At 44.2% G+C, this 15,200-nt stretch overlaps 1 protein-coding gene across 11 annotated transcripts in view; it reads right to left on the reverse strand.

The window, feature by feature from the left end:
* Positions 1 to 4,961: 4,961 nt before the first annotated feature.
* Positions 4,962 to 15,200, reverse strand: part of NFIA (nuclear factor I A) — a 248,099-nt gene continuing 237,860 nt past the window's right edge. For 8 of the 11 annotated variants that reach the window (XM_033067030.1, XM_033067029.1, XM_033067024.1 and 5 more), the window contains one exon: positions 12,068 to 12,185. In XM_033067030.1, coding sequence (XP_032922921.1) covers positions 12,168 to 12,185 — 18 coding nt within the window. In that variant the 3' untranslated portion in view covers positions 12,068 to 12,167. Of the gene's footprint in view, positions 12,186 to 15,200 lie in introns of all 11 variants that reach the window. The other 3 variants (XM_033067031.1, XM_033067027.1, XM_033067022.1) reach the window with 1 other exon arrangement.

Here is a 15,200-nt window from a genome sequence, read left to right on the forward strand (position 1 = left end):
ACCAGAGCCCCAGAATGGTTTGGGTGGACAGGGATGTTAAACTCATCCACCCTTCCACTATCCCAGGGTGCTCCAGCCTGGCCTTGGGCACTGCCAGGGATCCAGGGGCAGCCACAGCTGCTCCAGGCACCCTCTACCCTCACAGGGAAGAATTCCCAATATCCCATCCATCCCTGCCCTCTGGGAATCCATTCCCTGTGTCCTGTCCCTCCATCCCTGTTCCCAGTCCCTCTCCAGCTCTCCTGGATCCCTTCAGGCCCTGCCAGAGGCTCTGAGCTCTCCCTGGATCCTTCTCCTCTCCAGGTGTCACCCCCAGCTCTCCCAGCCTGGCTCCAGAGCAGATGAACTCCATCCCTTGGAGCATCTCTGTGCCTCCCTTTTGATTTGCTCCAGCAGGTCCATGTCCTCTTTATATTTAATTATCTGATATTTAATTATATTCTAATTTAATTAATACCCTTCATATATTTAATTGCATGCTCAGGATCACAGCAGCACCCAGGAGGAAGGTGGGGAGCAGAGGGAGGCGGCTGAGCCCGGAGGTCCCACGAGCAGGACGGGTGACTTGTGGCTTGAAAAATAATCTCCAAAATAATCTGGAGTGCCTGGATGCCTTTCCCACAGGCAGAACCCCTCACTCCCCTGGAGCAGCAGTAATTTATCTTGCTGGTGACTTTTTGTGACTCTAAAAGAACAACCAGGAGTGGAAGGATGAGGGGCTGTGGGGGTGAGCTGGTGAATCCTCAGTGCCCTGTGGGACCCCCTGGCCACTGCCCCAGTGAGGGGGGATGCATTGCCCTTGCTGGAGGAAGATTTTCTTGCTGCTCATGACATCAAGATGTGTTTTTTATAAGGTGCAATAAAGCACTAAGAGACTAAACTCGTGCCCCCCCTGCCCAAATCACAAAAGTTTGAAGCCATTCTTGGCCTAATACCACGGCTCAAGAGAAGTCCCTGCTGTACCTGATGTAAACATGTATTAATTAAAGCACTTTGGAAATGCAGAGTATTGACCTAACGGGCTGTAATGGCTCTTCTTGAGCAATTACAATCCATCACACAGCTCCAGACTTCGGGAGGGATTTTTTTTCGGAGGCGCGTTATTGACCCGACGGCCCCGCGCGGTTTCCTCCCTCGCACAGACCCTTCCTGCCCCAGGGCTCGCATCCTTCCCGGGGAAATTGTTAGAGGGGGAGGCCTAAAATCCCTTAAAATTAATAAATAGGATGTGTTCCATCCTGCCCTCTCCCCACCACGTGCCTCCTCTCCCACTCCCCATTGCCAAGGGCGCTTTAAAACCTTCCCACCCACCTGCAGACCCAGGGAAACACCCCGAGCAAAATATTTATATCTAAAAGAAAAACTTTGTGCTTTCCAGTGGTGGAAACCCTTCTCAAATAAAGCATTTGTCTCCCGAGACTTACACCTTCTAATTTAATTTTCCCCTAAATCAAACAGGGTATTAATCCACAATAGAAAACACGTTCCAGTTGCACAAACAATATTTAAATGGTATAATAGGGACATCTTTTATAAATACTTCTAACAAATCCTGAAAAAAAGCCGAATGTGTGGGCTATAATTAATAGAAATGCCAAGTGCCAGCTAACCAGGAAAACTCCAGCATCATAAATCTGCCCCTAGCCTTCTCACGCACGCTGATGGATGGGGACTTGCAGCTTAAATATTTAACAATCAATAATTCAAATACCTATCCTACCCTATTAAATTTGTCACATTTATTTATACATGCAACATCCAGCTGAAGTTTCTGTTAAACTTGGGCCTCTTCCACCCAGTAACAACACGAAGAATTTTGGAAGAGTGTTGGAAGGGAAAAAAGGTGTCGGGATATGAAATTCCTGTGGGGAAATCAGGAACAATGGTGGGGGCTGGATTAAACCCCATATCCCAGAATAGTTGGCTGCATCTCCTTCACCCTAATGGGTTTGGATAATGCAGTGTGCAGGCAGGTGCTGTGTCCTATGAATCACATTTACAGGGATATTTTCCAATTTCTTTGCTGCCCAAGGCAGGGAGCGGCCGTTCATCCTCCGCAGATGAATATTTTGGTGGCACAGGGTGGGCTGCAGCCCTTGCCCACACATTGTGTCCCTCATGGAGCAAATCCTGTAAAAATCTCCAAAAGCCTGGAAAAAAGGGTGGCTTTGGGGCTACCCTGAAAGGCAGCAACGCTTTGTGAGGGGAGAATGGGGCATAAATAAAGAGGCACATGCTGAGTGCATTACTGGTGACAGGATGATAATGATAACAATAATAATAATAATAATATCAATACTACTAATAATATTACTATTCATAATCAGGTGACATCTTTCCCTTTGGCAGCACCAGCAGCCTGACTTGGTTTCTCAGAGTTTTTTAGGGAAGTGGGATGGCTGCATGGTTTATCAGATGGCTCCTCTGCTCACCAATGGCCTCCATAAAAATAACACCAGTGGGAAAGCTTGGCTCTGTTTCCCTTGATCCAGAGGAAGAGGAGGTGGCTCAGAGCATCCCCTGTGCTGCTGGAGACTTGGCCATGACTGTGGCATGGAGGGTGCCTCAGCCCCCTGAGCATTGTTGATTTTAAAGGAGCTCCAAAAGGGACCTGAGAGGTTACAAAACTCCTGCACCCCAATTTCTGGAAGCATTTGAAAGTCCCTGCTGTGGAGCTGTGTATGGGTGAGGAATGAGGGGTGTTGACCATGGTCCCTGTCCCCACCGAATTATGGTGGCATAAATCTCCCTGGCAAATTTATTGCCATAATTTATCAGCTCCTGTTGCTGAATGGCCAAGCAGTTAATTTTGAGATGAAGTGGTGCCATTTTCATCAATACCTGTGTGCTAACTGCCCATCAAAACATCAACTGAAATTAATACAGCATTGCTGAAGCACTGAACCAATAAATATTTCCAGTCTTGGCTGGTCCTCAGCAGATGTTGGATGGACCCTCAGTGAGTTCTGTTCCAGTGGTACCAAGGTTTGCATTTTAGGAAGAGGTTAAGTAGCCAGATCTCCCTCTGAGTGGGTGAAGCACCTGCATTTCCCTGCCTAAACACCACCCTGTGCTTTTTCCACGTGAAGTTTTTGATTTCTGTGAGTGGCTATTGCGTATTCCTCCCGCGTCCCGAGCCAGGCTGACACATTTTGATAGCAATAAATAATAAATGGGATTTATTTCCTTAGATGCTGATGGAGACCTTTTCTCCCACAGGAAGAAAGAGAATGCCAGAAAGCTGGAGGGGAAGAAAACGTGCAAGGGAAGGAGGGAGGAAGCAGAAGGTGGTGCCTGAGCCCTGGCTGGTGCTCACTCTGCTCCCAGCACAGTCACCATCCTTGTGGGACAGGATCACCCCTTACACCCCTGGTGCTTCCTCCAAACCCAGCCTCAGCCAAGACCCTCAGTAATGCAGGGTATAAATAAATAACAGTGAATGGTTTTTTAGGGAGGGATGGACAGGAATGGGGAATGGGCAGCGGTGAGGAGCAGTTGGAGCTGATGGGCAGCACCTCCCTTTGTGCTGTAATCGCACTTTTCAAAAGCAGGTGTTGATTTTGCTGTGCCTGCTCACGCAGTGATGGGCACGGGTGGGTGTCTGTCCCCCCCTGCCACCCCGGTGTCCCCTGTGCTCACAACCAGTGCTGGGAGGAAGCATCCAGCTCTGGCAGCCCTGTGGGACAGGCTGGCCCCCACCTGGGCTCACTTCCAAGCCCACTTTCCACCACCACCACCATTTGGGTTGTTTTTTGCCCAACTGGGACAGGCTCAGCACCCTCACCCCCCTCCCTCCTCCTCCCAGAGCTTTGGGGGTGAAAGGGGCCAGCGCTGCTGGCAAGCCCTGCCTGGGGTACTGTGTTTCCTTTGAGGACAGATTTGGCTTTTCCTTACTGTCTGGTCTCCTTTATGGGAAAAAAAAGCCAAATTGAACAGGCTCCAACCTGTCCTCAGCTGCCACACCGTGCATCAGTGCCAGCACTGCCCAGGCAGGAGGCAGAGACCAGGACACAGCAAGGGGCACAGACAGGGTCCCCCCCTGGGGACAGTGACATTAGAGCTGCGCCCAGCCTGACCCTCCCGCCCTGGCCTTGTAGGCAAAACCAAAATAAAAACTCAGTGGAGGTGTGAGAAAGGAAATACCAGCGGTTTATGTGTGTCAGGCAGCTATTTGTTAGAAAACACTCATTTCCCCCCAAATAAAATGGAAGAGCTGGTGTTGCAGCTGGTGCTGCCCAGGGAAGGGCTGGGGGTCACGGTGTCCCTGTCTCCTGTCCCCGAGGGCAGTGGCAGAGCTGCACCAGCCCTCACCCTTCCTCGGCCTCACTGCTTTTAGAGAGAAAACAACCAGCATGGCTTAAATGCAAAAAATCCTTTTTGCAAACACTAAATTCTGCATGTATCTTTTAAGCACAAAGTGTTGTAGAGTGAAAAAGTTTGAAGGAAACTTTAATATTTGTAAAAAAGCCTGATTTTTGCCTATTTCTGCCCCCAGAGCTTTGCAGAGAGAGGCAGCTCTGCCAGCAGCTCCAAGGTCAATCCCAACAGCCGCGGCCGTACTGGGGCTCCTCGGAAATGTGGCAATGTTTTTATAGCCTAGCTGCATTTAAAGATGCATTGTAGCTTTTGCAGCATTTATTAATCACCTGCATCTTCCCTAGGTGTGTTTCCTCTCTTTAATTTGAACGGTTAATCTGCAGAGATTTGCCGAGCATTGATCCGATATTGCACGAGGAACGATTTTGTGTGGCGGGACACCAAAAACTCAGGGAAGAGTGGTTGATGTGACAAGAGTGACTCGATTTAACCAAATATCCCCTGATTTGGGATGAAACTGCAACCTGGGAGCCTGCCCAGGCTGCAGGGCAGGGGCCAGGAGAGGTTGATGTCGGCGATCCCCACGGTCCTACAGCCGCAACCCCACCCCGTGCCCGGCTGGGAGTAAATAACAACACGGCCTGTTAGCATTAGCAATTTTTTATTTTCCTTTTTTGTTGCATAGGAAATGCAGTACTTGCTTCCAGTAATTGTATTGTAATGTGAGAAGGTGGTAGCACTAATGGTTGAATACAAGAGTTAAACTAATCCACACCAGCTCAAAAAACCTGCGGAGACTTAGTTGAATAAGAATGGATGCCCACAGTGATTCTCAACCAATTACAATTTTTTTCACAGAACACAGTAAAACTAAAATGGTAACTATGAGAGTCAATACAAGTATACTAGAGGCACGAGGGGCCTGACTCATAAAAAAAAAATGAACACGACATGGTATTAACACGGGTGTCAAGTGAATTTGCAGCAGATCTTTCACACGGCCGGTGGAAATTTTAGCGCCTCAAGTCTCAACCCACCGCTGAGGGACTGGGCTGGGCTGGGGCAGAGTTCAGGAGAACCTGCACAGCCGGCCAAAATGGAGATTTCTCCTTGATTGTATTTCCCAAGAATTTCGTGGCCCTGTCCCCAAGGCAGCAGTTGCAACAAGGACGAGCGGCGTCGGTGGCGGATGCCGAGCCGGGCACTCTCGCCCTACCATGCTCCGTCTAGAAACTCATCTTCTTTTTGTTTTTCCCCTCATATTAATTTGTGGATGCAGATAAAAGAGGGGTGTGGGGGGGGAAAATTTCACCCAACACAATTGTTTTTGTTCATGCTCGAGCATAGAAGATTAACTAAGTGGAAAACAGTCTTCCCTATATTAAAAAAAAAAAAAAAAAAAGCATCCAAAGTACAAAAGTTCACATTGCGGGCGACGGAGGGTTTCTCTAGAGCTCAGAGGTAGCGATCGAGCGCGTTTTGTTCTGGTGGGGACAGGATCTCTTTTGTGATCGAGTCGCCGTGTCCCGAGCCCCCGGCACCGTCCTCCCCCTGTTCCTCCTGCCAGGCTGCACCTCTGGGGTTCGGAGCATGGTCCTGCGCTGCCTCGCCTCCTCCGCGGCCCCTTCCCGCGGCTCCTGGTCTCCGCGGGGCTGGGGGAGGCGGAGAGGGGAAGGGGAGGGAGAGCAGGGCCAGCGGGGCTCGCCAGGGCGAAGCCCACCCTCAATTTTGGAGGAGAAAAAGCCCACCAGCCTCCCGTGTTAATAGCAAAGGAGCTTTTATGAATCGGGCCCAAAGTTTTGTACAGAGTTTGTTTGAAGAAAAATATTGCAACTGTGCATGAAACTAAACAACCACATGAGGTTTTTTTTTTCTTTTTTTCTTTTTTTTTTTTTTAAAGGGTTTTTTTCTTTCTATATGAGGAAGTCTGGTGTGAAGAAGGGTCAAGCATGGGTACCTGGTTCACCGCTGCCCATTAAGAAATCTCTCGCAACATGAGCTCGGTCTCGTTTGTGGGTTTAAAGGACTGTCCCTTCAATTTGAACTGTTCTTCAGAGCAAGCTCTCTGAATTCTTAGGGTAGCTTTTCGAGACGAAAATCTTACCAGGCACGGATTTCTGGTCTCAAACACCATGTCCTGCCCTCTAGGAAAAAAAAATTAAAAAAAAAAAAAATAAAAAAAAAATAAAAGTAAAAAAAAATAAAAAAAAGAAAAAAAACCCAAAACACAAGTAATACTGAATTTAAGTAAATGTATACCTCCAAAATACTGAAAACACCCCAAATCAATAAAGACAGAATTTGCGTTCTCAGTGAAATATCTTTAAACCTATCTGACAAGAACCAAGTCAGAAAAAAAGACTAACATAACTTTGAGTAATATTCATACAGCTACTAAGCATTATGGAATAGCATGCATTAATATTGTACGGTTATTTTACATCACCTATATCAGAAGGTTCTGACAGACAGCGAAGGCTACCGGTGTAGAAAAATCTTACTTCAGAAGAGCAATATAATACAGATTTCACAGGCACTACATTTTAATATATCAGGTATTATGCTGGTTTTCTTATAATTCTTTCTGTCCTAAAGCTGGCATTATAACAATGACCGAAAAGGCAAGGATCGAAGTAAACGGAAAGTAGATACCAAAGTTGATATATTCTTTTCTTTTTTTTTTTTTCAGATAGATTAGTGCATAGTTTTCATGCAGATAAACACTGCTATGCATTTACATTGTTGGAAAGCAGAGTGAATTGAGCCCAAGTTGTCACATTTTTGTAAATCATTTTGCCAGCCTGTAATAGCACCATGTAATGGATTTGCATTAAACATTAAATTGATTTCAGAATTGGTGACACAGTATTCACTACAGTTAAGTGCTATGGAATAGCTTCAATGTTACCTGCTATATATCAAAGCAATTTTCATCCCACTGCTTTTTTATTGGAAAAAATAAAAGGAAAATGTACTCAATACTAATTAGACTATTGCGCAGCCTTGGACTTGATGATGGCATAGCTGGGTTTACTGTCAAACAGTAATACATGCATTGACTTCAAGACAAAATTGGCATTGTAAGCTTGATTTAATGAAAATCCTGCCTAGCAGGCAGTGTTAACTTCACAAGACCTGCCTCCGACAGACCTCATGAGGTTGATTTTGTTATTTATTTATTGTTTAGGTGCCATTGAAGCTCTCCTTACATTGTCATGCCGGTTATGGTTTTAATTTTGTTCGATGGAGGCCTTCTACCAATAAAAAAAAAGAAAAAAAAAAGATATTTCCAGAGACACAATGCAAAGTACAATATTAACTGACATTCTTAAAAAAAATAATTCACCACAAGGAAAAAAAAACTGTTTTAGGCTATGTATCTGGGTTTTTTTGTATTTTTGTACAGTAAATATTTTATAACACTGTTACTACAAAGCTGCAAATATACGGAACAAAGAGAACTAGAGAAAGAAAAAAAAAATGTTAGAGGGATTTTGCATATTCCTGTGGGCTGACTGAATACTGTGGAGTTGAGAAAACTTGGTGTTTCTTTTCCCCTTCGACCTTAAGGGGAGGGGGAACAAGCAACAGAGACAAAGTGTACCATGGCTGCCTAAACTCGAAGCCCGAAAGTCTTTTTTATTATAAAGGAAGAAGAATAAATAATAATGGCATTGCTGGGGTGTGCGGCATGAGAAAAGCAAGTGCCCTCGCTCAAAAAAAAAAAAAAAATTAAAAAAAAGGGGAAAAAAAAGAAAGGAATTAACTTGGGAAAAAGTCAATTCGCGCTAAGCCATCCCTAGGGCTTTAAATTTGGGTGGGCGGGGGTGGGCACAGGTCAGAGAATTTGTGCGTCTGACAGTTCTGGAGAGAAGGAGGCGAGGAGGGGAGAAAAAAAACCCAACAGAAGTTGTTGGGTGACTCCAACGGAGCCGCGGCCGCCGCCGCCCGCACGACCATCCAGGGATGGATGGATGGATGGATGGAGGGATGGATGGATGGATGCTCCATCCCTCCTGCCCATCCCTGCTCGCCTCCCCGCTCCTCTGAAGGAGGACTACAACACTGTTTGTTCTCTACACCTGCACACAACGGAACTGCCGCGTTTCCTGCGTGAGAGGAAGGTGAACGCAAACTGAATTTAGTGTGTAATACTTTACAACCCCTGTTGGTTAACACCCTTGACCTCCTACCTAATGTTTTAAAGCCTTTAAAACATTTTTTTTTCTCGCAATTCTGCTCAGAGTTCCCTAACTTTAGCGTCATCAAACTTAATATGACAAAAATACCTTCAAAAATACAGCATACCTGTAATGTCCATTTACAATGGTTCTTCAGTAGCCTATACTTCTCAAGCATAGGAATATGCTATACCATTGAGAGAAGAAAAATAACTGTATTTAAATACATACAAAAAAAGGAAACGGGAAAGTTTTTAACTTAAATCCAGTTCCCAAAGGAAAAAAAAAAAAAAGCAATTCTATGAACGCTGCCTTTATAACGAACAATCAGAAATTCCACTAAGCTAATTTGACAGAAATTTTTCCTCATTTAAACAACATTACAAAAGTCCTGCATTATAAAATAGGGTAGAATAAATCAGTGTAATCAATAAAACTATACAACATACAAATTACATATCTTCTGAGTGGGCAGTTTAATTCTCTCTCTTTGCAGCCATGACTACAACATGCTCACTAAAAACAACTAACTGCCCAAACTATTGCTTAGTTTGTTTTGTTTAAAAAAGGGTGCAATTTTATTGTATATACAACCAATTTACTGGTAATACCTTGTCTCATAGCAAGGTTCTGACAAAATGTTTGTCTAGGCTTTTTTCCCTTCACTGTGAAGCACTGAAAGCTGCTATTTTTTTTTTTTTAGTGCACATATGTCTTAATAAAGTAATGCCCAGCTAAGTGCTATAGGGAAGGCAAAGGATGCTGGCTAGAGGATGTGATACCATATACTAACAATCACACAATACAATAGAGCAAAATGACTACTCAACCACTTATCAGACACATATGAAAATCCAAAACATTTTATTTTTTCCTTAAATAGAGAATAACCAGTAAACAATTTTCAGAACTTGGAAGTTTAAAAACGTGCATATAAAAATGGGCATTATATACTTTTATTGAATGTGGATTGATTGCAGTCTGCTAATAAAAATGGGTGTGGGATCTGAAGAAAAAGGAAGTTTTTTTTTTTTTTTAAGGCTTGCTTGTGAAAGGAACAGTTGTAAAACAAAAATTGCTTGAAGCAGGGTTCAGCTTAGTGCTTCACAGTTTGACTGCTTCTCTAAGAAGAGCCCTTCCTGCATGTGCATTCAAAAATCACAAAAGTACAAAGACAAACACCTAAAACACACTGCGTCAAGTGCAGCACCAACTTTGGTCAAATAAAAAAAAATTAAAAGAAAAATTAATAATTGCTAAGCTTTTCTACATGATATAAGCAGGTATTGCATATTTTCATATATCTGGGAGAAAACAAAACAAAAAAAGGAAGACTCCAAATAAAAGGTAAAATGCAGCAACATCCAAAAATACTGATAATCTAGCATCTACAGATCTCAGAATAGCACTGCCACTGACCATACAGGACAATAAACACTACTCCTATCTGCGGAACAACTAACATCCTATTTAATTCTAGATGTTGGAACTGACAATGGCTGACATAAAAGTCACATTTACAAAAAGTGTCTCCAAATGCTTGACTAGGGAAAAACCCCTTTCAATATAGGAACATGTGCAACAATTCCACAAATAATCGCTATCCAGGGCAAGGCACATTGATATGGAATTTTTTTTTTTTTTTGTTTCGTGCAAATTAAGAAAACAAAACAAAACATCGTTTCAGGGAAAAGATGAGGAGCAAAGTGTCTTCCCAAGAATTTCAGTTACTTGATTGTATAGGACAGTAGTAGAAACCCTTCTGAAGGGTCGAACAAACATAGTTTAAAGGCAAGTGCCTGGAATAGGGATTACAATATTGTGTCTTAATGCACTCTACTTTACCCTACATTAACTATATAAAAATTAGTTACTAACACTAGAACATGCAGAGACTTTCTCTGATTAGCTGGACTCGCCAACCAGAACGTATATATATGTATAGTATAGGAAACCTTCTTAAAGTTGCATGTGAAGCAAAGGGGTGCTCCGCTGTCTGATAGAAAAAATCACTTGCACTCTTTTTTTTTTCTTTTTTTTTCCTTTTTTTTGTACATAAGATACAGGACGTTTGGGGTCCAAACTTCTTTTTTTTTTTTTTTTTTTTTTCATTTTCTACTTATTTGTCTGTTTTTTTTTTTTTTTCTTCTTCAGCAAGTGCCCTTGCTTTGAACTGGCATAAGTTGTAAGAAGATCAGCATCGTTCGTTTCTGTAATGATTTCTTCACAGTCCAGAAAATGTACCAGTTCAGGGACACGAAGGTGTTTTACTTTCTGGACCGTTCTCTCTTATTCCCAAGGTGTTTGAGAACTGATAAACCCTATATTGCCGGAAACACGTAAAATTTGTCAGAATTGGCATAATCCATTATAGTGACTTTTAGCTTATAAAATTAACAGATATTATGATTTCATTTTAGTTATGTGCTTTGATAACAGAAAATGATTAATTAGCATTTAATGTAGTTAACATATTGTGGTAAAAGCACCATTAGATTTGTTTTTTTTTTTTTTAATTTTCCTTCAGTTTTAAAGGGATACAAGTTCAACAATAAAAAACATAAAAAGCAAAAATAGCTCCCCTTTTTCTTGCAAGGCTGTTTTTTACCCCAATAATTTAGAGTCCTGGGGTGGAAGGACTTGGAAAACAAAAATAGAATTTTCAACAATCTCTATCTTACAAAGATATTTAGCTATCCAATGAAATTGCACTTTACTCAATTCAAAATTCGATTGTTTTGATTGATTCCTGTCAGTTTCTGTCAAAACAGACCAACTTCCCCATTTCTGCGTGAATTTTTGTGTAATTGTTGAAAATTGTTGAAAAATGTTTTTTTTTAAATGTAAGTGCAGCATTTCAAACTTTTTTCTTTTTTTTCTTTTTTTTTTTTTTTAGTGAATAGTAGTAGTTTGATGTTTTAAATCGCTCTGCAATCGAGTGGAAAAAAATTGTTGACAATGCTCTTATGGTTCATGTTACATCTCTAAGTGCCGACTGTAAAAAAAAAAAAAAAAAAGAAAAAAAACCCCAACAACAACAACAACAAAAAAAAGAAACCTGCATTTTTTTTTTTCCCCGATATGTTACAGAAAAAAAAAAACATGCTCTATGTCTGTCCGGTAAGTTATATATTGCAGAATTCAGCTACTACAAAAGTTATAGTTTAAGTGTGTTTCATGATTTCTCAAGAAGTCTCACACCTGTATGGGAAAATCCGATGAGGATACTGTAAAACAGTTAGGCTCCATATGGAAAGTGTGTTACAACAGCGAGTTGGTAAGCAGCAGCAGAGGCTAGTTCTACTCAGTGTCACCTAACGCTTACACTACCAATGAAACACTTCAAAAGTTATGAAGCCCAACCATTTCCAGCACCATATGAGAAATTACAACAGTCCTAAAGTTGTCTAAAAAAAAAAAAAAAAAAAAAAAGAAAAAAAATTAAAAAAAAAAAAAAGAAAAATTAAAATCAAATCTCGAGAGAAAGTTACGGCCTTTGCCATTCAACCATAACGTTTGCCATTTCCATGTACGAGTTTGCTGTCGGTGTCTGCTCGCCTCCCCTTCCGCCGATGTGAAGTCGCTGCGCTGCGTTGCTGCTGCTTCCGTGTTACAGAGGTGGGAAGGGGTCTGGTGGTCTGTCCGGTGCGTGGTGGGAAGCGGAGACTTTTATCCCAGGTACCAGGACTGAAAAAGAGAAAGGAGAAGAGTCAGCCCCGGCCGCCCGCTCTCGCCGCTTCCCCAAGGGCTCCGGGCACCGCCGCCAGCCTCCTCCACCAAGAGGGGGGCTAATTGAGACCGTGACGAATTGACCTAATTACAAAGCTTAATTAAAAATACTGTACAAATCAATATATTTTTTTTCCCTTGCCGACAGTCGCTGGACATAGCTACAGATGAACGCGGGGGTCATGTCACGTTACAAGTTATCAATCTTTTTAATAGATGATGGCTTGAAGATCCCTCCAGTTCACTTTTGTCTAATCCCCTGAAAAGGCAATACACATTCGCCTCCCTGTGCCATTTATCACCCTGCAGTCGGGGTTTTCTTGGGTATTTAGGCATGTGCCAGCATAAGCATCTGTTGCTTTATACTGCCCTGCTTCAACTGTCTCGCTGGAACAGATGCACAGAAATTCAACAACAGGGCTGTTTTCTTAGGAGAAATGTGGATCGCTACAGAAAAGCCAGGATAAAGCAAATCTGAGGGAAAGTGGATCAGTGAAAGTGTCCCGTACCTCTGCCCGTACTTGTGTTTCAAAACAAAACGTGGGCCTCAACTAATAGCTCTTCTTTGGGAAAATATTTTTTTTTCTTCTCCTTCTTTTTCCCAAAGGGAGGGAATTCCCTGAGAATTCAGCCCCGCAACAATACCGTCCTTAACCCAACGGCGCAGATGCCCGGAGCGCAGAAAGCAATTTCTCTCCTCCATAGGAAAATAAACACGGTTGGGAAGCTGGAGTGGGCTCTGCTGGAGCCGGGGCAGTGCCACCGCACCGGGGAGAGCCCAGCAAGGTCAGCCCAACCTGAACCCACCATGAATGAGAGCAGTGTTAGGCCCTGGGACCGCGCGCGCGGGGGGATGCTCCTTGGCAATGACATATTGCTGTGGGAATACACCAACAAGAGGCAACTATTCAGCCTGGAGTAAAGGAACACAACAAGAAAGACTCAGGTATTAAAGAGCCCGTTGCTGATACCCCCCTGTTTTTTGCTGGGGCTCCTGTGATATATGAGGCGCGTCCGTGCGTGCGCACGGACCGATGACGAGTTTTACCAAGTTTTTCCTCTGTTCCTTTTCGGACTCTGAGGTGATTGATAGCACAATCAGCTCAGGGAGGACTTAGGAACATTTACAGAAGACTGAGGCAAGTTTCATGTGGGACTTGGAGATTATGTGGTCTTGCCATGGAGGTAGGAACTGGTAAAATAAATAGCAGGATTGGAGAAGTTGTCCTGCTTCCAATACACCTCATTAACCAACTCTTCCTCTGCTCGCCCTTCTGAATACAAACACACCGATCCCATATCAGCTCCATCTATTGCCTACAGATTTTATATTTAGACTTACTCAGGCCTCAATTAAACGAAATAGTTCTCATATGTAAAGTTTATAAACAGAGGAAAGTTCTGGCAGGGTTCGTGAAGCGGAGCCAAGTCCCGTTCTCTTCCCTGACTGCGGGGCCCTACTGATTTTTGGTGGGTGCAGGGACGTGGAGTGTGGGCTGTGCTGTGCTGGAGGCATCTCCGACCACCGCTGGCACCTCCAGCCACTGCCAGCTCCCAACTTCTCCAAACTTTTCAGGGTTGTTGTTTGAGTTGTGGCAGTTTTTGGCCAGACTGGGAACTGTGGCACTGCCGAGCAGGGAGGAGAGGGGGTAAAGTCTGAGAAGGGAGGGAGCAGAGGGGTTAAAACTGCAAGGTAAAGGAGAAGAGGGGTTACAGACTGAGGTGATGGAGTTGAGGGGTTACAGAGAGAGCGGTGATGGGAGTTAGGGGGGTTAAGAATGAGGTGATGGAGTTGAGGGGGTAAAGACAGAGATGGAGTGGAGGGGTTGGACACTGCAAAGTGATGGAGCAGAACACTGGGAGGCAATGGAGTAGAGAAGTCAAAACAGAGGTGATGGAGCAGAGAGGTTAAAAATTTAGAGGCGATGGAGTAGAGGGGTTAAAACTGCGAGGTGATGGAGTGGAAGGGTTAAAGGTTGCGAGGCCGTGCAGTGGAGGGGTTGAACAGTTCCAGGCGCTGGTTCCCATCTCCGATGTCCGGCTGCTCCACGGCCGGCCCGGCACATGGCCCGCCGGCGGCGGGAGCCGCTGCCCTCGCCACTCCCCCCTCGTTTCAAAAAGCTGATTTTTTTTTTTTTAAGTAAAAAAAAAAAAAAAAAAAAAAAAAAAGCAGGAAATAAAAAAAAGAAGCGCAGAGGTTGCGGAGGTGGGGCCGCGCGGGGCCGGGGCTGGCGGCGCTGGCGTCCCGTGTCCCGCCGCCCCTCCGCCCGTGTGTCCGCCCGTCCGTCCGTCCGTCCGTCCGTCCGTCCGTCCGTCCCCCGCCGCCCCGCGCTCCTTCACGCATCTCGCTATTCACCCCCGCGCCTCGCAGACAAGGTTACCCCAGAGCGGCTCTGTAATCCTTCACTGAAATAGGCTTTATTGATTGCTCTGGTCTATTGTTCCCTTTTCAAGTCCCCCAAGTTCAAGTTCATCCCGGTGTTACATCATGTCTCGTTGCTAAGGGCAACCAGACAGCCCCAGACGTGACCGCCATCCGCAAGCGCGGCGCTGCGCCCTCCCACCGCCGCCAGCCGCGCTGACGTCGAGCCCCGCTCCCAACACACTGAACTATTTATTCTGCCTAATTTATGACCTCCACAGCAAGAGAGACCCCCACTCCAAAAACCAACACTGTTGTATATTTAATTAATCTGTCTTTCTCTGGCACTTGGGAAAGTTAGACAAAGGTCTAATTATTGTGTGTCGCTCCCCACACTTTTCTTTTTGGGGTGACTATTTGCATGGGAAAAGAAACGGCGAGGCTGGGCGCGAGTCCCCTCCCTCCAAAACACCTTTTTTTTCCCCCCTGCCCTATTGACATTTCATGAAATACTTTAGCTGCTTAAGGGAATTAGAAAAAAAAAAAATCTGATGTGAATGTAACTCCTTCGGAGTTGGTATTCAGTAACACAAATCAACTCATGACATGTT

This window comes from Catharus ustulatus, chromosome 9 (assembly GCF_009819885.2).
Source record: "Catharus ustulatus isolate bCatUst1 chromosome 9, bCatUst1.pri.v2, whole genome shotgun sequence".
Lineage (NCBI taxonomy): Eukaryota > Metazoa > Chordata > Aves > Passeriformes > Turdidae > Catharus > Catharus ustulatus.